Source organism: Sinohyriopsis cumingii, chromosome 4 (genome assembly GCF_028554795.1).
Source record: "Sinohyriopsis cumingii isolate HCF-2022 chromosome 4, ASM2855479v2, whole genome shotgun sequence".
Classification (NCBI taxonomy): domain Eukaryota; kingdom Metazoa; phylum Mollusca; class Bivalvia; order Unionida; family Unionidae; genus Sinohyriopsis; species Sinohyriopsis cumingii.
Window position 1 is genome coordinate 110,143,028 of NC_142964.1, and position 26,424 is coordinate 110,169,451.

Consider the following 26,424-nt stretch of genomic DNA (forward strand, 5'->3'; position numbering starts at 1 on the left):
AGCTGTCAATGTAAGGGCAGTAACCACTTTTTTTACTTACGCTCCTCTTCCGACAATCGTATACTAATTATTCCCACTATGAAAACAAAGTCATATGGACAATGTTCTTTTGCATATCTGGGCCCAGCAACATGGAATGAATTGACCACTAAACTTAGACACAAAGACACAGTGATCCCATTCAAGAGTGCTCTTAAAACTCACCTATTTCGACTGCAAGAACAAACTTAAAGACCTAATAATGTTTCCTACATTAAATATTTTCAGCATGTTTTTATGTTTTCTAATTTCATGGTGTTTGCTTTTTGTAATCATATCACTATATATGTTTTTTATGTTATAGGTGTTTTCTAATGTTGTAAAGCGCTTAGAGCTTCTAAAGATTAGGTGCTATACAAAGTCCTCATTATTTTTATTATTATCATTATTATTATTATCATCATTATCATTATTATTATCACTATTATTATTATTATTATTAGCTGAAATTTGTAAGGGCAGTTGCCACCATTTTAAAAGTGGTCAATGTAAGAACAGTAGCCATGGTTTTATAAGCTCTATTCATGCTAACACTTGGACAGATGGATCTGTGAATATTGTCTTAAAGAAATACTGATACCATATATACTCTTACAAGTGTGGTCCACGTACATAACTGCACATACCCAGATCTGCCACTGCATTGTGTATTGGCAATCAGGGTCATTGTTGTTTGCCAAGTATATACAGTAATAATATCTTGGTGATAATTTAGTTTGAACATCCCTCTTTGCAAGCAGTGCTTTTATAATGAGGCTTGATAATCTTTAAGATATGGATTAACGCAACCACACTTAATTCTACCTGTAGCATGTCAGGATATAAAGGCTACCCTAAAGCCATAACCACTAAAACTTTATACTTCTGTACATCAATAATTTGCTAAATATTTGTGTAACTACTTTAATGTAAAGCAAAAATTCATAAAATGTGATGACATTCTACTGAAATGAAAAGTTCACTTAAATTTGACGACAGCAGGATATTCAGACTTACAGTATCTAGTTTGTGAAACATCCAATTCAGTGTCGGTAAATCAGTAGTAAAGTGTCAGAACACTGATACCATGGTGACTTAATGGTGCACACTGTGATGCTATTTTAACAAGACTACTGTCAATGGAATATTATATGAATGCCATGTCAAGTTATTCTGAGGAAACCAATTTTCTTCTCTCGGTTTCAATGACTCTTACCTCTGACCTACTGAACCCAACATCACAAGGTTGCCTTCTTGTCTCAAAGTTTCCAAAATCAACAGGTGTCATCCTTATCTCATATGCAAGCTATTTACAAAGTTCAACCAAGGCATGTGGTACAGAATTTGCATAGTTTTCTGAAAATCATTTTTCTTCCTTCAGTCCCTGTGATTTTGACAATTTGTCCTCAAAATGCACAGGTGTCTTCACACTCTCAAATGCAAGCCATTCACAAAGTTTGGTCAAAATAGGTGATAAAGAATTCCAAATATTGAACAGAATCCAGTTTTCTTCTTAGGCACGATCATCCTGACCAATGACTTTTCAGCCATTCAATCAACAGATCCTTTCTTATCTCAAATGTAGGTCATTTAGAAAGTTTGGTCAAGGTATCTGCATTACACTTCAAGTTATCATGTGGACAAACTTCTTGTTCTTTCAGTCCATGTGACCTTGACCTGTGACCTTTTCAGCCCAAAACTGACCTGCCCCAAATGCAAGCTACTAAACAAAAGTTTGGTAATGGTAGATATTGGAGAACTCAAGTTATTTTGTGGAAACAAAATGAGGAAAATACAGATAGATGGACAATATCATCACACGATATGCTCTGCTGTTTAATAAAAATTACAGGCAGTTTTTTTCTTCTTCAGATTGAATCAAGCAGTTAGATGGTCCCAGTTTTGATTACAAGAGAACTTATTCCATAACTTGTCACTGTCACCTGGTTATCCCAGAATGCTTAAATTATTTGATGCTGCTGACTGGCAGTCACAAAGGTATCTGTCTTAAATGGTCTGACAAGTAGGTCCAGTTTTCAGACTTCTTCACATTAGCGTGAACATGGTGGTGGTCAGATCAACATCATTTTCATTAAGGATAAATTATGTTTTGCATGGTGTTTTCCTGAAAAGCCAAAGCCATTGCCATTTTTCTTTCAAGAGGAGTAGCAAAAAGATTTTGCAGATCACCACTATGGTTGCCATGTTGGCAGTCAGATGAGCAACAGAGCCCACTGTAAACCTTAGACTCCAGGACCATCATTCTCTTGAATGCTGGGGCAAGTGGAATTTGAGTCAGTTGCCTTGGGCCCCCAAGTCTGGACAATAAACTTTTTTGATGTCCTGGTATGCTTGCTCATTTGGCTTTCACAAACAATGTTTTCTTTCAAATTTTGTGATTAATCATCATGTACTATATATCATATCACACTCCATGTAACACTTTTCAACTTAAATGGTAGAAAAAACAACTACATGCAAATCAGTGCAGTCTCATCAAGTCCCTAAATTTCTACATTTGTTTATGCAGTAGTTGATTATATTTGAGGAAGGAAATATAATGAACATGCAAAACTACTGTTTTCTTTTCACTCCAACCACTTATGTTAAAATGTTTTAAAAAAATACATACATGTATATGTAAAAGCTTTCAATAAAAAAAAAAATTACAAATATTATGCAGATTTTACCAGTGTTTGTCTGAGACTGTTGTGGCCAGGGTTGGATAATGGCCTTCAGTCATGAGAACTTCCACATCAAACACTAGCACATCTCCTTCCGGATATTCTACCGGCACTGCTGAGCCATCTGCCAGATACTTTGTCCAGCCTTTCTCAAATCGCCACTCCGAGGGTTTATCTGGCAGAGTTGAGCTGATCAGCAGTTCAGCCAGTCTCACATAATCTGAGATCTGCCTTGCAGCAATTTCTCGTATGTGCTCATCTAGGTTGTCACCCAGAAGCTTGGGAAGTTCCAGATCTACATCCGGGATCAGTACAGGGTCACGACCCCACAAATTGTGTTCCACCAGATGCTTCTCAATTTTTTGCATCCTCGCTTGTAATGTCTCAAACTCATTTCTATTTTTCTTGGAGAGAGATTTGTTTGACTGTGCAGGTGATGTCTTGAAGATCTGATTATAAAGAGATTCAGACAGCATCTGAATGTTGATCTCATTCATTCTGACACAAGATGGAACAGAGTTTGAGAATGCTTTTGATAAAATACGTTTTCTGCACCATGTCAAATGATGTGTCTTTGCTAACTGCATCAGCCTCCTATACCGCAGCATTGTAATCAAGCAACTGTGTATTTTCTAGAAGAAAGCGGTAACAGATTGTTTCTGTGACTTCATACCCTGAAAAAATAAATAAATAACATCATGATTTTCATGGAATTTAAAAGCAAGCAAACTACTGACTCATTACCATTTAACTTACCATCATACAAGTCTGATGTCTCATTTTATAGCTTTAATTTGTCATGCATGCCTGTTGTCTCATCATCATTTAACTTACCATCATGCATGCCTGTTGTCTCATTATCACTAAATCTTACCATCATGCATGCCTGTTGTCACATTATCACTAAAACTTACCATCATGCATGCCTGTTGTCTCATTATCACTAAAACCTACCATCATGCATGCCTGTTGTCTCATTATCACCAAATCTTACCATCATGCATGCCTGTTGTCTCATTATCACCAAATCTTACCATCATGCATGCCTGTTGTCTCATTAGCACTAAATCTTACCATCATGCATGCCTGTTGTCTCATTATCACTAAAACTTACCATCATGCATGCCTGTTGTCTCATTATCACCAAATCTTACCATCATGCATGCCTGTTGTCTCATTATCACTAAATCTTACCATCACGCATGCCTGTTGTCTCATTATCACTAAAACATACCATCATGCATGCCTGTTGTCTCATTATCACTAAATCTTACCATCATGCATGCCTGTTGTCTCATTATCACTAAATCTTACCATCATGCATGCCTGTTGTCTCATTAGCACCAAATCTTACCATCATGCATGCCTGTTGTCTCATTATCACTAAATCTTACCATCATGCATGCCTGTTGTCTCATTAGCACCAAATCTTACCATCATGCATGCCTGTTGTCTCATTAGCACCAAATCTTACCATCATGCATGCCTGTTGTCTCATTATCACTAAATCTTACCATCATGCATGCCTGTTGTCTCATTATCACTAAATCTTACCATCATGCATGCCTGTTGTCTCATTATCACTAAATCTTACCATCATGCATGCCTGTTGTCTCATTATCACTAAATCTTACCATCATGCATGCCTGTTGTCTCATTATCACTAAAACGTACCATCATGCATGCCTGTTGTCTCATTATCACTAAATCTTACCATCATGCATGCCTGTTGTCTCATCATCACTAAATCTTACCATCATGCATGTCTGTTGTCTCATCATCACTAAATCTTACCATCATGCATGCCTGTTGTCTCATCATCATTAAATCTTACCATCATGCATGCCTGTTGTCTCATTATCACTAAATCTTACCATCATGCATGCCTGTTGTTTCATTATCACTAAAACGTACCATCATGCATGCCTGTTGTCTCATAATCACTAAAACTTACCATCATGCATGCCTGTTGTCTCATTATCACTAAATCTTACCATCATGCATGCCTGTTGTCTCATTATCACTAAATCTTACCATCATGCATGCCTGTTGTCTCAGTAACACTAAACTTACCATCATGCATGCCTGTTGTCTCATTATCATTAAATCTTATCATCATGCATGCCTGTTGTCTCAGTAACACTAAATCTTACCATCATGCATGCCTGTTGTCTCGTTATCATTAAATCTTACCATCATGCATGCCTGTTGTCTCATTAACACTAAATCTTACCATCATGCATGACTGGTGTCTCATTATCACTTGATCAATAGAACACTTATAAATATTATAGTGTATATAATATAATGAAACTACCTTAAATTAGCCTATTCATTCACACATGTGATCAAAGACAAGGCAACAAAGCAAAATGAGTACTTGGTGAACTCTCCACTGTGAAGAAGAGAGCTTTAGAGTTAGTAGTTAACTTAAAGTTCCAGAATCGGCACTCTGAGAATTCGTAAAGAATGGGAAGAAGTTTCACTATTCCTTGCAATGAAATCATGGCATCAATATTTTACTAACAGAACTAGTATTACAATAATAGAGTTAAGATGATTGTTTCACAAAATAAATGTCCTTAGCTTTTGTCAAAAGGAATATTGTTTTTTTTGTTAATCAACAACAAAAATCAGCATCATAATATCTGCATATGTTTTCACATACATGTGAAGGTTGAAGAAACCAATTAGAATAATAATATAAATTATTCTCAGATGAAACATCTAGAAAATAACATTACTTTATACAGAAAAATTAACCACTTCAATAAAAAAAGCACTTTTTTGACAACTTTTACGAAAGCAAAATTATTCAGCTATTAAACAGACTAGCAGCCCTCAGTCCAGTGGCGCAGTTTTCTCAATGTCCTGCTGGGATGGCATCAGTTCTTATTTTTTGAGAAGGTCACTCAGTAACTAGCACCCTCATTTATTGTGAAGTCTATGTTTTTGGACCCCACTGTGCTCTAATTATTGTGGGGTAGGTTTTAGCAGATGTAAATGAGAAATAAATAATAGTTAAACAAGTCAAATAAATATACATGTATCAATTATTTCTTGTCTAGCCCTGAATTGTTTTGTAGCCATGGTGGCTCAGTGGTCAGTGTACTGGACTGTGGTGTCTCTTTGGGCAAGGTACTTGACTCCAACTGACTTGGCTCTAAAAAAAGCATCAAACCAAACCAAACCTGAAATGCTATTACTATACCCACCCTGACAAGACACTTGACAGCTCTTTTCAAATCAAGCATTTATGGAAAGGCATATATATTGCATAGTGGTTCGGTTAAAATACTTTATTTCCAATCCTGCCCAAATGGATTCTACATGAATATTTCAATAGAGAATACAAAGTTCTGAACAATAAAATCAAACAAATTTCTCCTCTCATAAAATGTGTGGCACAGGTAAACAAACATTAATGTGTGGCACAGGTAAACAAACATCAATGTGTGGCACAGGTAAACAAACATCATTTACTCATTTCAAAACCATAAATCAGATGTTAAGCATAAAGTTTAAAAGTTATTTTTACAAAAATTTATGATGCAGTCGATGTTTACCTGTGGCATGTTACAGTTCCAATTACATCTCAATCCCGTATTTAAAAGAATGGACTCTTCCATAACTCCAGGACAAACCAGGTGAATTACACATACCAGATCAATCTTATTCAGCATGTGTCAAATGAGAGATCTTGCTGTAAATATATATATATATATATATATATATATATATATATATATATATATATATATATATATATACACAAATGGTGCTGAAAGCATTCATGTGCAAAACAAATTAGGTAATTTTATCTACCTTTCTTGATACTGGAAAATTCACTGATCTACAGCTCATCTGCAGCCAACTATAACAGCCTCTTGCAACACTCAAAAGTGTATACTGTATTATCATTTGTTATTGAACAATTAAACAAAAACTAAAAATTGTGCTGGTTTATATTATTACGTAACCCCTATTTTACAGATTCTAAATATTTTTAGCTTTACTGAATGAATGCAATTCAAAACAAATTGGAATGAATTAAAGTTGGATTCACACTGTACCTAAAAAGAAACCCTAGCAGTTTAAAAATGTTTTATGAAAATACCGACTAAACAGACGTAATGAACATAAGATTAACCAGTTCAAATTAAATGGGTATGGAATCAAACAACAAACAAAAAAAACTATCCAAGGGAAGTTGTTTTAAGCATAATAATTGAGCATTATTTAAGCATTTTAAAGAATCTAAATCTACACATTATGGGGAATGCCCGCTGATGTGGCCTATGACTGATTTGGCCCCAATGCCAGGCAGAATCGGATCATGTGAAACATTACAAGAAAAGCAATGGAACACATATATCTGATTTATTTTAGTAGTTATTACTATTTTCACAAACATAGTATGATAATGTAAAAGGCTGCTTTTTAGCTCTTAAATTTACATGAGATAATTATTAACAAATTTATAGCTGAAATCAGAATAAAACAGATATGAGCTATTGCATTTAAATTTTTTAACCAAAATAACCTTTTAATGTTTACAATAAATAAAACAAAAAGTTATTATTTGAATTAATATATCCAAACATTTTTCAAAACTTTTCGTAAATTAGGCCAATATGACCAATTTTTAACATTACTAAAATGTAATGCACATAAATTTACCCATGGTTTTTATTGATTTCTCATGCAAATTATGCTTTCTTCACATTGTATTTACCCCAAACAAAAATATTGTGTCAAGAGCTATTCACGAATAACACAACAGTATAATTTACTTTACTTTCGTCAGTTGTTGTTGTTGCTGTAGGGTTTAACGCCATTTTTCAGTACACGATAGGCTATACATGGCGGTAAGTATTAATGTTGGAGGAAGACCAATACATAATCCGGATATACTCCAAATGTATTCCAAGTGAAAATTCTAATGTGGTAATGTATTCCAAATGAAAATTCTAATGTGCTAACGTATTCCAAATGAAAATTCTAATGTGCTAACGTATTCCAAATGAAAATTCTAATGTGCTTATGTGCTAACACCACAGAAGAATCACTGTCTTAATAACTAAAAGTTTCTACATGAAGTCAAGGTAAATCTAAAGAATATTAAGTCCCAAAATTCTCCTTGAATGTTTCAAAGTAAATCTAAAGATATTAATATAGTCAAGTCCTTGAATAATTTCACAATAATCCAGTGTATGGCATTGTCTGTTTAAATAAATGTTTCAAAGAAAATAAACCTAGCTTCTCAAAGTACCTCTCAGAAAAACTGAATATAAACTCCTACTATAATCATGCATAATAAAACAATACTTGGAATTTCTAGAATTAATCAATTAATATTGTGAAATACTTTTTCAGTGATCAAGTCAACAATACTTTTTCAGTGATCAAGTCAACAATTGCTGTTAAAAATTTTATCCAATCACAAACTAAGGCAGTATGACCTCCCTACAGTACAAATGTCCTCCTTGGATCACATGATGCTATTTTGACTTACATCCACATCACCAATGCCCAATTCAGACCATGTGATGCTAACCTGAACTCGGCACATAAACGTTTAAATTTTATAGATGGAAATAGTACTATGTTTACCATGTTTAAATTCACTTAGAAAATGGGGATTATTAATAGTTTTCTCATTATTTTCCTTGGAGTAACTGAAGCGATAGCATATTACAAATTAACTATGTGCATAGTTTTTTGGCAATTTTTTGTATTATTAATTGCAGAACATTAGATGACACATTCTGAAGGTGTCAAAGAAATATAGGCAGGAAACCTGAAAATACGCTCCATTTTTCTGATATAAAATGTGTCTTGATGTACATATCAAATTGTGCAGATGGGTTTGGTATGCCTCTGCCTGCTGTACGAAACGAGACAAGGAACCACCCATTTATTTACCTGCCAATTTTACCAAGAAGTTGGTACATACTATGTTGCCAGTTGTAACAAAAGTGATAGAAGAGCTGTGAGGTGCACCTCTTTTGCCACCATCTGGAATGCTTGCTTGAGTCACATAAAGATAAGACCTTGAGAAGACGAGTGTTTGAGGTGCAAAATTATGAGGAAGGAAATCATTGATGCACAGATGGAAGATGACAAGTTAAAGGCATCCATAAAAATGCAGGAAAATATTCTTCAAAAAAGGAAAGAAGTCTATAGAGCAAAGGCAGAAAAAGTACCAAGAAGTTTGTCCGTTATGCCTTTGATTTTTCACAAAATGTCTCCATTCCCCATCATGCACAGCAGATGGGTCCGATATATTTTGCCACTTTATGAAAGGTGCATATTTTCAGATTTTGCGTCTACAGGAACCAAGGCAGTTGAATTTTTTATGGATGAAGGAGATACAATTGGATCTGATGGTACTATGACACAAAGCCCCAATGCCATCATCTCAATGGTGGAATGGGCTCTGCAGCATCATGCTTCTGGGTAAACATACTGTACACAGACAATTCTCATATGTTGTTACTGTGACAAAACAATTTTAGAAAGTTTTTATGGAAACATCAAAATTAGCTGTTTATTATGGTGCTGATGAGGTGTGTTTAGCAAATGAAACTTTTATCTGAATTTAATGTTTTAAGTGTTTTAAAATTTAGCCTTGTCTCTACTACAAGCTAAAGTGCATTCATTACAGGTCAAAATAAAAACCAGTTTGTGATGGATACTTTCTATGGAGAGTTATAACTGGTCAGCATCATGAAATAAAGTACCTGATCATACACGAAGTATTACTGATGCAGTATTTGCCAACATTTGCTGATCAGACTGTAATACAATTGGAAAAGTGCCAGCAATAGTAGACAAATCCTCCTCCACCAACTAGAAGTACTTATCGCCGACCTAATGGAGATACTATCTGGCAGTGGGGAGACTGGAAGTGATATCTTGCCCAGTTCTTCAACCCCTTGCAAAGGATACAGTGCTGTGTTTATTAAATTTAAGTCACCTTCGTACATTAACACCATTCATCATAATATCTTACATGCAATATAAAAATGTTGATATTATTCACAATGGAGGACCATTAACCTGTATCTATATTATCAGGTGAATATTATTAGATACAATAATGAACCTGTACATGTATCTATATTATCAGGCAAATATAATTAGATACAATAAAGGTTTACATTATTTTGCCTACACTTTCATGCAAAAGTTTCAAGTTTATAGGTTTCATTTTATCTAACAACTGAAGAAAGTTAGTATATACAAAATGTGATATTATTTTGAAGTCATAAACTCTTCGTGTGTGTGTGAGTGTGTGTTTGTGTGTGCATTTGTATTTGGTGTAAACTGAAAATTTTCATGAGATTACACACCAATGTATCGAGGACACACTGGTAAAATCTTGCTTCTCCCAACTATTTTAGCCTAGAATAACATAAAATCATGATTTGTAGGAAGGTCCCCGTTTACATACTTGGTATTTGTTCGCGATTTTGGAGTGTATCTTTCTTCCAAAGCTGCTGATACACACGCCAGAAACCATGTCCTTGATTGCCCGGTGGAAAACTTGTAGAGAGATCTCCACTATAAAATTAAATGTTGCCAAAACATATTATCTCCCTTTGGATCCAAGCATCAGATACCAACTACTTAGCTAAACTATAAGATAAACTGGTGTATATAACAGTCCCTGGTATTTTGTATTAACATTTTATGCATGCAAGACAACAGTGTTGGGAAACCCACGATACATTCATACCATACACGTCCATTACAGGCAAATAAATCTACGACATGTATGAAAGAAGTACATCAAACTGCTATTGGAAATACGCATGCATTCACTGTCAAGTTGTACCAAAATTGCTAATTATCTGACCAATCTGTAAAGTTAAAAGTCCTGTTTGTGGCGAGATTTTACACATGTAAAGATACTGAATAGACATCCTTGAAATGCAAAATTTATTTTATGATTATTAAATGAGCTATATCCACCCCATTTCATCATTTGCCTATTTATTATTCAAACAGGAGACAACAGATGTGAATCAAGTGAAAAATCCCGTTAAGGTGAGATTGAATTATCACTAACCGAATTTGTTACATGCAGAGAACATCAGTAAATATATAGAAGATAAATATATTATACAGAGATCAAACATTTATCATCAAGATGAATAGTCCCAAAATGAAACATTTAATTACAGCAATGTGTTTTTCATTATCATGCTCTTAAGACCTGCGACTAAACGTGCAAGCAATCATAAACTGTTGAATGCATTCAATGTTCTTTTAAATGTATATAATTGCTTCAGTTGGAGATTTGATGACTTTGCTGAACATATCATGAATTATATTTGTATTGAAGGTTCTGTTGTAAACGAAGTCTTATTAAAACAACACACAACATCTAAAAACAAGACGTCAATCTATATTGCTCTCCCAAATTTAAAGAAGTTTTTAACAAAAACCAAAATGTTCACGATGTACTACTGGACCAACTTGCATTTATAACCTAACAGAACATTTATTTAGAGCTGCATTAGACTGTAATATTCTTACTCATTTAGTCTTTTTTCAGTATGTTTTATACAGATGGCGACGCAGGAAAAAAATGTTTAAAACTTCCAATCGGCAATACAAAGCACCTTTACGTGGTACCTTGAATTACCAAAGGTATAAACTAAGTGATTTGGAAGGTGATCCAAGAAAGTATTGTACCATTCAAGTATATTCTTGTTCATTCATGGCTCCAAAACAATAAAACAGGATAAACTGTTATACTCTCATAGAACTCTGTTCTTCACTCCTGCAATTACTGAACTTTAAAGCTATGTATTTAGGAGGTTTCAATTCAGTTAACATACATAAGTTGTTGTTATCGATGCTTTAGTCCATCATTATTCTTTGTGTTGAGGTCGAGATAAAACACTATACAGATTACAACAGAAATAATGTTGTATGCATCATCGATTTATTCAACCAAAGTGACTTGAAAAATAAAAAGTCTCTGTGAAATACACAATATGGGTAACAAACAATCGTTCTTATTTTCAATTTTAAATCTGCACATGCCCGAGAGAGAGAGAGAGAGAGAGAGAGTGAGAGTGAGTGTGTGTGTGTGTGTGATTTGGATTTTTAACGTAGTTTTAACAATTTTTCAGTCATATTGCTATGATGTCTGCAGTGTGGCAGTTTTTAGTTATGTCTAGCACTGGGGCATCATGTTGCAGACATGTAGTGTGATGTCTCACCCAGTCACATTATCCTGACACCAGGCTGACCAGTCCTAACACTAACCTCGTAATGCTGAGCACCAAGCGAGGAAGGTGTTAGTACCATTTTTGTAAGTCTTTGGTATGACTCGGCCAGGGATCAAACCCATGACCTCCTGCATCCGAAGCAGATGTTCTAACCACTAGGCCACCAGAGCAATAGAGAGTGAGAGAAAGAGAGAGAGAGAAAGAGAGAGGGAGAGAGAGAAGATTTGTATGTGTATTATGCAACGATTATATTACTCTATTTTGTCACAAAGCAAATAGTCATTGCTGATAAGGCGAGTTCTTGCCATAAATGTTCAAATCCAGCCAAATGGTATTGTTACAACCCAGGGGTATTTGCTTGACCAAGCGGTGTCAAACTCTGGCACGATTCCACTAGATGTCATAAGTTTAACCCAAATTTCCAAAGACTTCTATACAACTTCAGTTATAAATTAGAAAGCCCGACGTGTCCATTCTATACATACAGTTTTGCTAATCAATGCAGGACCACAGATCTCAAAACTTGCCAAATATCTATCAACCGCACATCTGCATATTTTCTCTTCATCAACATTCCGTACCATCAGTAGTTCATGCCGTAGAAACTAAACAACTATCCTCTAACACAGGGAACTATTTTTACTGCGCCACCTTAGGCCAGTCAATTCATGGTTTCAAGGCACATTTCGCCAGTACAACTGCGTCACATTTGCCACCATGGCGACATAAACGGTATCTGCCGAGTCCCTTCTTGTTTATTCCTTTGTGTAATTTACCAGTCCCCTACCATAAATACTGCCACTGCAGTCACACAACCAATGTACACCATTAGGTTTTAATAGGGACTACATTACTCCAGAGACACCCATGCGGTTTTGACCTGAATTCATTAAAAGTCAACCATGGCATCATGGAAACTTACTAACACTTCCCCCCGTGATGTTTGCTCCTACTAAATGGCTAAATATTTCAGGCTAAGGAATATTTCCATTGCATTGAATTTCAATAGTTAAACAAGTTTTCATGCAAATCTAAGAATTCCTTAAAATAGGGTGCTATAACCAAATGCGCATACCGGTACTCCAAATTTATTACAATATGATCTCCAAAGCTGTGGGTTAGTCCAAAGCATGTTATGTTGTACTAAAGTCAAATTGCAGGACAATCAGTCAATCAATAAATTCATCAGTCAATCAATAAAAAGATATATATTCAAAAAATAATGTAATTGCCCTAAAGAACAGTTGTAGATGAATCCCATATAGAGGTAACTATGTCCACGACATTAGCACAGTTATTTAAAATTTATATTCTGGAGTATCCTAATAGCAATCTAAAAAAGCAAATCATTGAAACATTACAACATTTAAATCGAATAGTATCAGATTTTGAGTTTGCTAATTGAGTTACTATTGAGATAATAAATGCTAGAACTTATGATATAGGAAATAAAAAAATAACAAACATCAGGTAACTATATATTAATCATTATAAAATAGCTGAAACAGATTTATTAAAATTTGTATTGCCAGGATTTAATACCAATGAACTAAAGAAATCAATTAACGATTGCATCGATGAATACGTTCCGCAAATTGTCGCGTCATGGAAAACATGGGTAAAAAATAACCCCACCAGCAGGTACTCTCAAACATAACAATGATCCGTATGGTGGCAATCGTCACATTTCACTAGGAATTGTTAATATAACTTCAACTATTTCAGTCAATCTTGTATGTGATGTAATTGATGGCAGTTATCAAATAGATCTTGAAAAATCAAATCAGGCTCAGCAAGGATATATTTTATATACATTTACGCCTCAAGTATATTTGACTGTAAAAGAGCCTATTAATCCTGTTAACCTGCGTTGTCATAATCCAGTTACTAAATACTAGTATGTGATTTAGATTTGAGTAGCTTTAACACTCTTTCAGTCATATTGCTATGGTGTCTGCAGTGTGCCAGTTTGTAGTGATGTTGAGCACTTAGATATTATGCCACAGACATGTAGAATGATGTCCCACGCTGTCACATTATTTTTACACCAGGCCGACTAGTCATAATACTAACCTCCTAATGCTGAGCGCCTAGCAAGGCAGCTGTTAGTACCATTGTCATGTCTTTGTTATGAATCTGCCTTGGTTTGAACCCGCAACCTCCCGCATCTGAGGCAGATGCTCTAACCACTAGGCCACCTGAGCAGTCATACTGATTGTTAAGACTAGATTAGATATGCAAATATGTCCTCGTAAGTCATAATGTACCAATGTCCATGGTCTGAATGATTTTGTCAAATAGTGTGCATCCCTAGTTTGTATGGATTATACAGAATATTTGTGTAAACGTGTGCATCCTCACTTGCATTGCTGAATTTCATATTCATTAGAACAGATAATAAAGTTCCCTCCTTGATATATCACCATTTGCTATTAATATGCTGCCTCAAACAGTATTTCTTTTCACTCTAACATCGCCAGAACAAATGTCCTCGGTGTGCGGTTCCATACACAAGTCCTCGATATCCACCAAATACAAGAATGTGTATGTGTGTGTGTGTGTATTTGCAGAGGACACCAGTGTTTCCAAGTAGCTGCTGATGCACCAGGTGTTTGTGTGGCGTCAGATCAGGAGGAGATCCCAATCAATATTATGACTGTCCTGGGACAGGCGATTGAGATCAACAAGCATCAAGACCTGATGCAGAGTGCAGGACTGGGCAGTCATCCTCAAGATTGTTTAAGAATGTGAGGGGATTTGACAGGCCCAGCTATCAGGACATCACAAACCCAAGACCCTCAGAATGGTGAAGAACTTCATGTTTTTCTTTTAGCATACTATATTGAGACTATGTTATAATAATGAAATAAAATTTTGGCATCATCATATATTTCTTGTTTATTCATTATGTTAGACTGAAAACAGTAGCAGATTTCACTGAATGTTAAAAGATTTATGTTCCAAGAATAAAAGTTACATAATAAAAATTGAACTTAGTTAACTACAGTATTTACTGGTATTGAATAACAAAACATCCTTTAGTGCCATGAAATAAGTTTTAATGAGAAATTTCCATTGGCTCTATTGATGTAACCAGCTCAACTATTAAGTAACAATTTATGCAATCATTATGGTACCTTAACATCGTGACATTGCATTGTGAAAGCAGTATGGATTCTATCTTAAGCCTGTAAATAAAAATACTCAGGGTTCGTCCTGGACTTCGCAAATGCCGCAGATTGCAATTTCTTTTCCTTACTGGCGACAAAATATACCATTTGGCGATTTTTCTGGCGACAGCCTTTTTAGTTGTTTAATTTGTACATACAGTCATGGATTTGGAGTGGAGAAATTCAAAGGGGCAACCAAAGGAAGCCACAAACTTGGCTACACAATGCACTGGAATCTATCTGTTACATAAACAAATCCTTTGTTCATATTGACAAACCCATCTTTACAGTGCATTGTTACATCATAATCCGCTTATGTTGACATCTGGCTTGAGTACTGTATGCTACTATACAATCAATCATGCTACCGGACTGTACCTACAATCGACCAACCACTGAAGACGCGAACATAAACAGCTACAATTAATTGAACGGCTAATCCTTATTGTTTTTTATATATAAATATACCAATAAAATAATTCTGCTAAAACTTCAGAGCAAACTGAATACCTCTGAAGTACTGGTTGCTGTGTATAAATACAAAGCAAATGGAAAAAATCTCAATCACAATTATATACTGTCGACAGTGCAACATTATCATGGGTAAACGTTAGTTAGACTTTGCATGTTCATCATCTCATCCTAACAGTAAAGTTAAGAAAATTAACAGCATTTGGATTTAGTGCAAATTCATAAGAAACAGTCACTGAACCTGATATTAAACCTGGCAATCCAACTTAATCTTCAAGTGCAACACCACATCATGATGAGTCAAAAGTTCCCGAAAATTTCTAGACAGCTGGAAACCTGGGCATCCATGGCTGAGATATGATACAAACTTAAAGCAGATGTTCTGTGATATATGTATCAAGGTACAAGTCATCAATTCATTTACAACTGGCTGTCATATTCTGAAGAAGGAGTGTGTCACCAAACATGAATCCAGGCAGATAAGTAATAAGTGTTAATTTTGCTCATTGATCTTTTCCTTTTGCCATCAATCCCATGTTACAACTGCAGAGACTTAAACTACTCAACATGAAATAGCAAAACAAACAAGTTTTGCATAATTAAAAATAATTTATTTACCAAAATACAGGAGTGAAAGAATTAAATTAACTTACAGCATGGTGAACAAATTCCAAGTTCCTAAAAGTCCTATCAATTCCAATAGTTGCAGGAAATCCGAATATGTTCCAACAAAAAATGCCCCTTCTGTGTTGAAGTTTCATATGTACATAAATAATTAAGTAATTTCCAAAGAATTTAAATAGTTGTTGAATAAATGTAGTTAATACCATACAGTACAGTTATTCAAGTGTATCATGCAATAAATAAATCTTTTCAAAAGCCAAGTCAGGAGATTGTATCTGAAAACAGGCAGATTGGGACCTACCAGGGGGAAGTTTTTTGCAGCATATTTAAGCATCATTTTCACTAAATATTCTCCGATTTTTCCAATACACGTGAAATTTTCAAAAAGGACACGCTGAAACTCCCTGTGGAGTACCTTATTTGCCCCCCACACCACGTATCCCCATTTCATATACAATAGCTGAAGGATAGACTTAAGATTCTTCGACATACTTCAAAGAAACCGCTAGTTCTACAGTGAGTGAAAGCACTTGCAACTGATTGACAATTAAACCACGCCCTTTTTTGTTGTATCTAAAAATCCCTAAAATGTGTGTGAATTTATACTAATATATACGGTATATTAATGCCAGTGTTGACTCGTGTAAGTTTCACTGGTGGGAATGGAGATCCTATTTTGCCAGTCAACAAAAATTCTACAGCATTCAGTGATCATTCTTGGGATTTAGGAAGCAATTCACTACAAGCAAATCATGTAAAGTGTGGCAAAAATAAATTTCAGAAACTCCTGGTTGACGGAGATTTACTTTGTGATGCTAGCCATACAGGGGGTGGCATTTAATTACTGAATGCATGAAATCAACGGTCACATTATACCATATCTTACATTGCAAAGTATGATCATAGGTTTTATGATTAACATGTCATTAACTAAAGTTCCTTACAAAACTATTATTTAGAAAATAATATACACAATATAGATTTGCTTAATATCCGATGTTTCTATTTAAAAAATGAGTGAGATACTATAGATGTCAGGAAAGTAGATATTTTACATTTGATAATGCATTTTCTTCAGATGTCAACAGTCATACCTATGCACTAATGGTGATGCAGGATGCAAAGACCATGTAAATAGCGAAGATCGCTGTATAATTATAAATGAAATATTTACGGCATAAACAAAATTAATAGACTTTTCATTGCCTATTACACTTATAGACTTGGAAAAATATTTACTACTTATTCTGGTGACATGTTTTGAAATTTGGCAATAAAATATTAAGGTTGGCAAATTTTTGGGCGACAACTTTTTAAAAGCCAGGACAATCCCTGAATACTGACAGTATACAGCTAAAATTATTTCATAATGATTTCAAAACATTACTCTATCAGAAAATGCAAAAGGTACATATCCAAATTTTGTCATAAGGCAAGTTTACCTGTGAACTCACAGGCGTATATATATATATATATATATATATATATATATATATATATATATATATATATAAAACACTGATTAACATCATTTTTTGCTGATGTGTGCTTAGTCATAAGGGAATATGGGCTCGTGTGTGCAGGCAAGGCAATGGGTGCCATTTACCCGTGAACCTGGGTTCAAATCTCCGTAGAGGACAAATTAAAAATTCTCTAACCTGTATGATAGTATTATTTTTATTAAAATATTAATTCTGCCTACTATTATCAAGCAGTCTTCTATAGGAATCCAGGGATAGCACTTTCCGTTCTGTCTGTTGTATATTTACAATTCTCTATAATTAATTCTATATACCTTGATTTCTTTCATAGAAATCCAGAATGAGAATTAATTACTAGGTCGTCATGCGAGTGTGTCTGCTACACATGAGTGCATATAACACTGACTGAGTAACATCATTTTTTGGTGATGTGTGCTTAGGTGAGAGGGAATATGGGCCCATGTGTGCAGGCAAAGCAATGGGTGCTGTTTACACGCAGACCTGGGTTCAAATCTCCGTAGAGAACGAAATAAAAAATTCTCTAACCTGTATGATAGTATTATTTGTATTAAAATAAATAAATATATATATATATGTTGTGTTTGTCCCTTTTTGTACAAAGCCCGGTTCACACTTTACTGAAACAAAGAAAATTAATTTTGATTAAAAAGCTGTGACAGCTATCTTATACCTATTTTGTTCTGATTTCAGCTATAAATTTGTTAATAACTCATGTAAATTTCAAGGCTGAATATCAACCTTGTACATTCTCTTACCATATTTGCAAAAATTGTAATAACATTATACCATGTATGTATGTTCCATTGTTTTTCTTTTAATATTTCAAATGGTCCAAATCATCCTGGCATTTGTGCCGAATCAGCCCATAATTTGCCTAATTATCCCATAACTTGGGCCAAATCTGCCATGGTCCAAATCAGCCAGGGTCCGAATCTGCCAGCATTGTATAGTATAGTCACAGAAGTCTGATGTTTTATCAATGAAGTATGGCAAAACCTCTGACAACATGAAATCACCTTATCGGTAATATAAATGAATATAAGGAGTGCAACAGTGACTACAACCCTCCACTTGATTCAACTTTTCTCACGAGTCTTTCATCGCTTCAGAATCACAAGAAGACTGAAAAACTACACATATACATTCAAAAGACAGTGATGTACCAACGCATAACTCTGTGACGAATATCATATGAATCCAATCTGGCGAATTAACCTTTATTTTCACTATTATGGTCACAATCCATTTCTATCAGAATCCACCAGATAAAACGTCAGACTCCTGTTGTATTACATGATAAAATTCTAAATAAATCTAACATGTATTAACATACTCTGATGAATAAATATAGACAAATGTATTTCTCAAAAAGATAAAGTCAACCATTTGACCAAATTGACGATGCTAAATAAAGTCTTGCATTTAATTTCATTATACATAACGCCGTTAGCTCATATATAATCGGGGTTTTAATTTCTTAAATGCAGATTTGAACTGTTCAACTATCTAAGAAGTAATGAGAAATATATTTTAAACATGTAAATGTCAGGCTTGGTTGTAGCCCGTAATGTGAGCCAAGTAAGCCTGTGCAGAATCAGCCTTGACCAACCAGCAGATCTCTGCTTTTTTTTTTCTGACATCAGACATCCGCTACCAGAAATGTCAGAAAAAGAAAAGGTTAGATCTACTTGTTCTAGAATCAGCCGTGGTCCGAATCAGCTTGTTACCATATAGTGATGTGCCCGATGCAAATGGCATTTATTCTAACTTCTTTTAAGTTACATATGGGTAACATATATACCGCTGTCTTTTCAGCTGTGTGATGATACATCTGCGAAAGTTATTAACTAAAATTGTGTTAAGGTATGGAACTCCCGCGCCCATCATAACGATAATAATGAAAGTAATCCAAATATATTTGGACTGGTTACATAATTTCCCTCTTTCATGTTTTCTTTTTTCCTGATCAATTTCATTCGTGGAACGGAACTGAAGGGAATCTGACAAACGTTGCTAGTTACTACTCTTCATTAAGAGAAAGAGAGAGAGAGAAACTACATACATAGTGTAACGTGATGGGTTCAGAAATAAATCCATAAAATAATTCTGCTGTTTATAAGTTCATTTACAATATACAATCTGTACACTCCTTTAGCCTTGTGTTGCATTACACAACAAAACCCCTGCTTTCCTGTAGAGTTACGACCAAACTATCCGTTAGAACGGAGAGAGAGAGAATCTAATTAATCCTTTCACACTGAAAGCTACAAAACCTCTCTTCCCTCTCAAGTCTGTGAATCTTATTCAAACTACTTTCCCAGCCCATAATACAGTCTAGTTAACACCTGATACTTGACACACGAACGCAGATAAGGGTTCTCACTCCCTAGGACCACTGTCCTCAGGCTGAAAGTTCCGTTATAATTACAGCTCTAATTGTTTCAACCAGTGATTAGGGAAAACATAACTGCCCCTTTCATTGTAGCATCACACTCTCCAGCTATCTAATTTCATCACACTGCTCATCCTCTTTGAAAATATGTGTCCCACACGTTAGTGTCTGAGTCAATTCAATTTCTTCATATAGATTACAATGAACTTGTTGTTTTGGCAGGAGTTATATCATCGTATCAGTACTTTTACATTAGTTATGAAGCTGTCTGCTATTCGAGTTCACAAAATATTAACTTAAGCATGAGATATAAATTAAGTCAGCTAAATCCTATTTACATACTAAACGCTTATGCCCAACAAAATAGTTCACAAGTATTTCTAAGGCAATTTAATCATATGCACATTTCTACTAATTTAAGTAGTTTGACAGTCACGGATCACAGTCACTTTATTGAGCTTGATCATGTCTTAGATCACTCTACACTCCAGGGTCAAATCTCTGCGGCGGGCGTCGCACCCGCTTTCCGCGTCCATACTCCGTAGCAACCAGAATGCAAGTCTCACTGTCAGACATGTCGAAATCACTTCCATCACTAGATCCACTGTTAGGAATTTCCTTCTTCATGTTAACAATGTCCTTCAACCAGTTTGTACTGTCGCCATAGAATGGTTTTAGTCTATTATAATGAACCACACGCGGTTTGTGAGTTGGAGATTTTTTAATGCGGTATACCAGGTCACTGATACATTTTACAATAAGATAGGGTCCATCCCAATTTGATTGTAATTTTGGGACAATTCAGTTTTCCAATTTTCCGTTTTGGGTCATGTAGCCACACAGCATCTCCTGTCTGATACGTTTTAATGTGTGTCCGGTAGTCGTAGTACTATTTCTGCTTTTTGCTTGCGTGTTCCCTAGCTAACTCATGAGCACAATCCAAATATGTCCTTAATTTTGAAACAAATTCTGTAAATTTCCTGGACTCCAAAGACTTTTCCTTTAGAGTTCCATGCATCAATTCAATGGGTAACCTCACTTCTCGACCAAGCATCATTTCATTTGGTGAGAGTTTTGTTGAGTCACGAGCAGCACTACGGTATGCCATGAGTGCCAGTGGCAGAATATCATCCCAGTTTTTCTGATCTTTGGACACAAGGGTAACAAGAATGTTCTCGATAGTCTGAATGAAACGTTCTACCATTCCATCTGACTGGGGGTGAAGAGCAGTAGTCCGCGTTTTATCTACCCCTAAAAGGCAATACGTCTCCTTGAACAAATTCGACTCAAAATTCCTTCCTTGATCTGAATGAATTTGCATCGGTACACCAAATCGAGCGATGAACTGATCCACTAGAATTTTCGCCGCAGTCTCTGCCTCCTGGTCTGGCATTGCGAATGATTTGACACAGGGAAGGGTCCCAAAATGTCTATGGCGGTTCGTTCCGATGGTGCAACAACATTATAAATTTTCATGCGGGTCCGGTTAACTTTATATGGCCTCTTCCGTGCTGAACACTGGCCGCAACTACGACATCACTCTTTAATATTCCCTCCTACACCCGGACAGTAGAACGCTCCCGTATTCTCGAAAGAGTCTTGTTCAGTCCAAGGTGACCAGCAGTAAGGACATCATGCAAGTTCGCGATAACAACATTCCGAAATACCGCAGAGACCACAAGCTGCCAGGAAATGTGCTTGCCCGTCATATCTTCCCATCTACGGTGCAAAACCACATCCCGGAGTTCCAACCTGTCCCACTGACTCCATAAAGCCTTAACTGCTGTATTTTCCATAGAGATTTCATGACATGTCGGGCGCTCACCAGACTTTTCCATAGAGCTGATTGTGTAACCGATATCCTTATCCTACTGCTGATCCTTCCTCAGTTCTCTTGTCGAAATTCCTACAATCCACGAGGACTCTTCCTTGTGCCCATCTTCCTTACTACCTCTCAGAACATCACAGCGAGGATGTTTACTGGAGCTTTGTGACGCACTCCCATCTTTAATTTCAACATTTTCGCAATGTGAACAGTCTACACAAGGCCTACGTGACAGGCTGTCAGCATTTTGGTGTTTCTTGCCTTCGCGGTATACGATTTCGAAATCATATGTCCCAAGAGTTTCTAACCAACGTGCGAGTTGGCCTTCGATATCCTTGAACTGAGTCAGCCATCTTAATGAACTATGATCAGTACAAATGACGAATTTCCTACCGTACAGATAGCAGTGAAATGTTTGATAGCACTGACAACTGCAAGGAGTTCTTTACGCGTGACGCAATACCTCCTCTCTGCTTTGCCCAATGTACGGCTGTAGTAGGCTATAACTTTTTATTGCCCATCTTGATTCTGAGAGAGCACCGCGCCAATTGACAGGTTACTTGCGTCAGTATCCAAAATGAAGTTAGAACCAGACGGGTCGGGATAAACCAGAATAGGGCTTGAGGACAACTTGGTTTTCAGAGTTCGGAATGCCCCCTCACATGCCTCATTCCATTCAAATCGACAATTCTTTTCTGTAAGTATGACAAAGGCCTTGCAATCTCAGGAAATCCTCGAATACATTTTCTGTAGTACGAGCACAGACCCACGAAGCTCCTCACCTCCTTGACTTTAATAGGAATACGCCAGTCCAGTACGGCTTTGATTTTATCAGGATCTGTTTGGACGCCATTTTGAGACACGATATATCCCAGATATTAAACACTGCCTTGGAACAGATGACACTTTCCTGGACTTAGTTTCAAGCCAGAAGCTAGCAGCCTCTCAAAAACGTTTTGCAGGCGCTGTCATGTCGTTTCGAAATCTGCGCCGAACACAATGACGTAATCCAAATAAACCAGGCATATCTTCCACGAAAGCCCTTCTAGAACTCGGCCCATCAAACGTCCAAAAGAAGCAGGTGAATTACAAAAGCCTTGAACTGATAGAGACCATAGTCTGTGACAAATGCAGTCTTAGATCTATCTTTGAGATCCATGGCCACCTGCCAATACCCACTTTGTAAGTCTAGAGTACAAAACTATTTCGACCCTTGAAGAGCATCGAGTTTGTCGTCGATCCTGGAAACGGGGAAAGAGTCCTTTTTTGTCACTTCATTTAGTTTTCTGTAGTCGACACAAAACCTCGTCGATCCATCTTTCTTTCGAACAAGAATAATGGACGATGCCCACGGACCATCGGATTGCTCAATCACATCTTGTATCAACATTTTCTCAATATGATCGTTCACTTCTCCACGCTGCGCAAGAGGTAACCGTCGAGGACGTTGGCGAATGGGTGTTACCTTCTCGGTGTCCACTGAATGTTTTACTATATCTGTTCTCCCCAGGTCAGCCTTATTTTGGGCAAACATCTGGTTAAACTGTAGAAGGAAATTAACCAACTCATTTCTATGGGAGTTATCCAGATACTTCGACGACCGTTCGAGTAAATCTTCAAGATGCAGAGGAACCATGCCAGTCTGAGAATATGGAAACACCCTGATTTCGTTATCAACTATCACAGCCTCACACGTCGCTGCCACAGACTTCTCGTACACTTTAACTGATCTTTCTGACGGATTGAGAACCCTAATAGGGATACAGTTATTTTCTGCATTAACCACTGACTTCGCCATCAATAATTGATACCTCTCGGTGAATTTCTCGGTTGGTACCAGTATTCACAAGAGGACGCAGCTTCTAGTCTAGTACCTTCCCCGGTATGATTCTATCCACTCCCGGAGGTATGATACTTGTTTTGTCCACTATCACGCGGCAACATCTGATGCTCTTCAATTCCACAGCGGCACATTTCACTGGTTGACCATTCAACTTAAACGTATTAGTCCTAGCATCAATGACACACTGATGTCTCTAGAGAAAGTCAAAACCAAGAATTCCACCGATAGCTTTGTCGATTTCCGCCTGAGTGATATTACAGCGTGGATTTTTTCTGTTTTTAAACACACTGTATAAAATAATCGCACATAATATTTCTGCCTGGACTTTGTAGGTTAAAAAATATAGTCAATTACCTAGAGAAGTAAAACTGTATTGTGCATACAACGGCTTGTGTAACCATTGTTTCTGCCTTGATTTTTTTTCTACGTTAGGAACCGTAAATATCCTTCTACTAATTTGAACTATTGTACAACTATGTCACTTGACGAATATTATTTATTACACAGATGGTTACTTAATTAATTATGATGACAAAAAATTAAGCTTTAAAGAGAAAGATATTCTACAGAGTTATATGCCTTCTTTGAGGTCATTCGCAGAAACAAGCCAGGTAACTACTGAATTACTCTGCAGTAGAGAGACAGAGTTACCTCCTTTCAGCAATAGAAGCTTCAGAAAGATAAAATAATCGTTGTATCATTACATTTTATTTGACACAAGAATGCCTTACATATTTCGTGACTGGAGAAACTCTCAGAAATATATTATATAGTAATTGTGGAGTTTCGCTATCAACGATAGAAGTCTCAAATTGATGAAATAATCGTTCCGTCTTGATATTTTAACAATGAGCATGATGATACAAAAAACAATAAAATACATAGTAATATAATCGGGATAACTATTTAGTTACTCTACCGGAGAGGGACAGAGTCTCCCTTCAATAATACTGAAATTAAATGTTTTTTTTATATTTCTTCGAAAATGCCGATTTGGTTATATTATTTATGATATAATATACTGAATCAGGATGAATATCAAAATATTTACCAGCTGCATTTATCGATATAAATATTGTTTCTTTGCCAGTCAGTGTATTTACGGATACAACTGATCCAGCACTCTTATTATTAGAACCAGTATTTCTAAATCTGTAATAGCTCGCCAATTACACAGATAATTATTTTTCTTACCACAATCAATATGATCGATCACAGGACCTTTCTCGATTAATCCGTTGAAACATTCGAAAGTGAATTTATTGAACAAATATCTCTTATTCTTAGCATTAAATCTTAGACAACCAAAATTATTAGCATAACAGACTAAAGTTTATTTTTTAGTCGACAATTCTAGATGATACCTTCACGAGATGCCTCATAATTTGTTATGATAGGACGTTTCACAAATTCATTTTGTTCCATTTGTATACTAATATCATTTGTTTAAATTATTATTTGTCTGAATCATTATTTTGAAAATCTAGCTAGATAACTTTCATATTTCTTATAACTTTATAATTCTCATCAGTGTTATTTTTATCGCAATATCTTATAAGCTCTGTATTTTTACCATTGATTTGCACACACAACTGCTGTTTCCTCTAACTCCAACAACACTTCAGACACCGTTTTGGTCCTAAACTCCCTCTCCGCACACTTCATAAATGATATCCGCAAAATTCGTTAAAAAAAGCTTTGTCACAAGGAGCTGTAGAGCTTATCATAAGCCACTTTCTTTTGTTCTTTCTTTGACGCCAAGAAAGAATTTAAGAAAGGTGGCGCATCTCATGTGTGGTCCACTTTCAAGATCATACGCAACACCGATGATTTTGACAAAGTCGTGGAAGCTACAGTGAACAACAAAACGAGCGGCAACGATTATTAATTATCTCGACGATCAAAGATATTTTTTCAGAGTAAAGTTTATTGTATTAGCAGAAGCAAACAATAATACTTGGAGTATCAGTGACAAACGTGAACCTGTCCATCATAATGAAAAAACTGCCGTATTAAATAACATTTCCAAACCAAGAAAGTTGATTGGTATTGACAAACCGTATTATGAAAGAGCGTATCCTGCAACCACATTTATTGAAGCTATTTATCCGATAAATGATATACCCTGCGTTAATAATCTAAAACCGATGAAATTTTCAAAAATAAATTTTGTAGCCGAAGGAATAAAGGAACATTTTACAAACGCGATACGCGGAAATAAATTAACAAATCAGCGACGTGAAAAAATAAACAAATGGGCTGAATCAGTAAAGGATAAAGGAGCTACGATAAATGATGATGCTGCATTAGGAAAGAACAATAACCTAACAGATTTTATACGAATCGAAATATAAATCGAAACGAGCTTCGATTGAAATTATTGATCATAATGCGCATTCGGGGACTAATGCTTTAACAATATTTAAATGAAATCGAAGTGTTAAGTTTTATGAAGGAGATATATTTTATTTTATTAACGAAATAATTAAAAGTGATCCTGTATCAGTGTGGTTATCTCAAAGTTCAGATAATGGAAACTATGATCAGTTTGTACGACTTAATGGAGATATTTATCGTACAGAATCTCTCCATGAAGAAATGAAGAATCTTGCGCTGAAATATGCCCATGATGCCGAACAATTACTGAGTA

At 35.8% G+C, this 26,424-nt stretch overlaps 1 protein-coding gene and 1 pseudogene across 5 annotated transcripts in view; one reads left to right on the forward strand and one right to left on the reverse strand.

Moving 5' to 3' along the window:
- LOC149801868 (DNA polymerase subunit gamma-1-like) overlaps window positions 1–19,604 on the reverse strand; it is a 108,727-nt gene extending 89,123 nt beyond the window's left edge. The window contains exons 1-2 of one of the 5 annotated variants that reach the window (XM_089956238.1): window positions 19,516–19,604; window positions 2,709–3,376 (exon numbers count right to left, since the gene is read on the reverse strand). In XM_089956238.1, the coding sequence (XP_089812364.1) occupies window positions 2,709–3,310 (602 nt within the window). In that variant the 5' untranslated portion in view covers window positions 3,311–3,376; window positions 19,516–19,604. Of the gene's footprint in view, window positions 1–2,708; window positions 3,377–6,268; window positions 6,381–6,527; window positions 6,897–19,402 lie in introns of those variants that run through there. The other 4 variants (XM_089956239.1, XM_089956240.1, XM_089956243.1 and 1 more) reach the window with 4 other exon arrangements.
- LOC149801869 (uncharacterized) lies at window positions 8,773–9,558 on the forward strand (annotated as a pseudogene).
- Window positions 19,605–26,424: the final 6,820 nt, after the last annotated feature.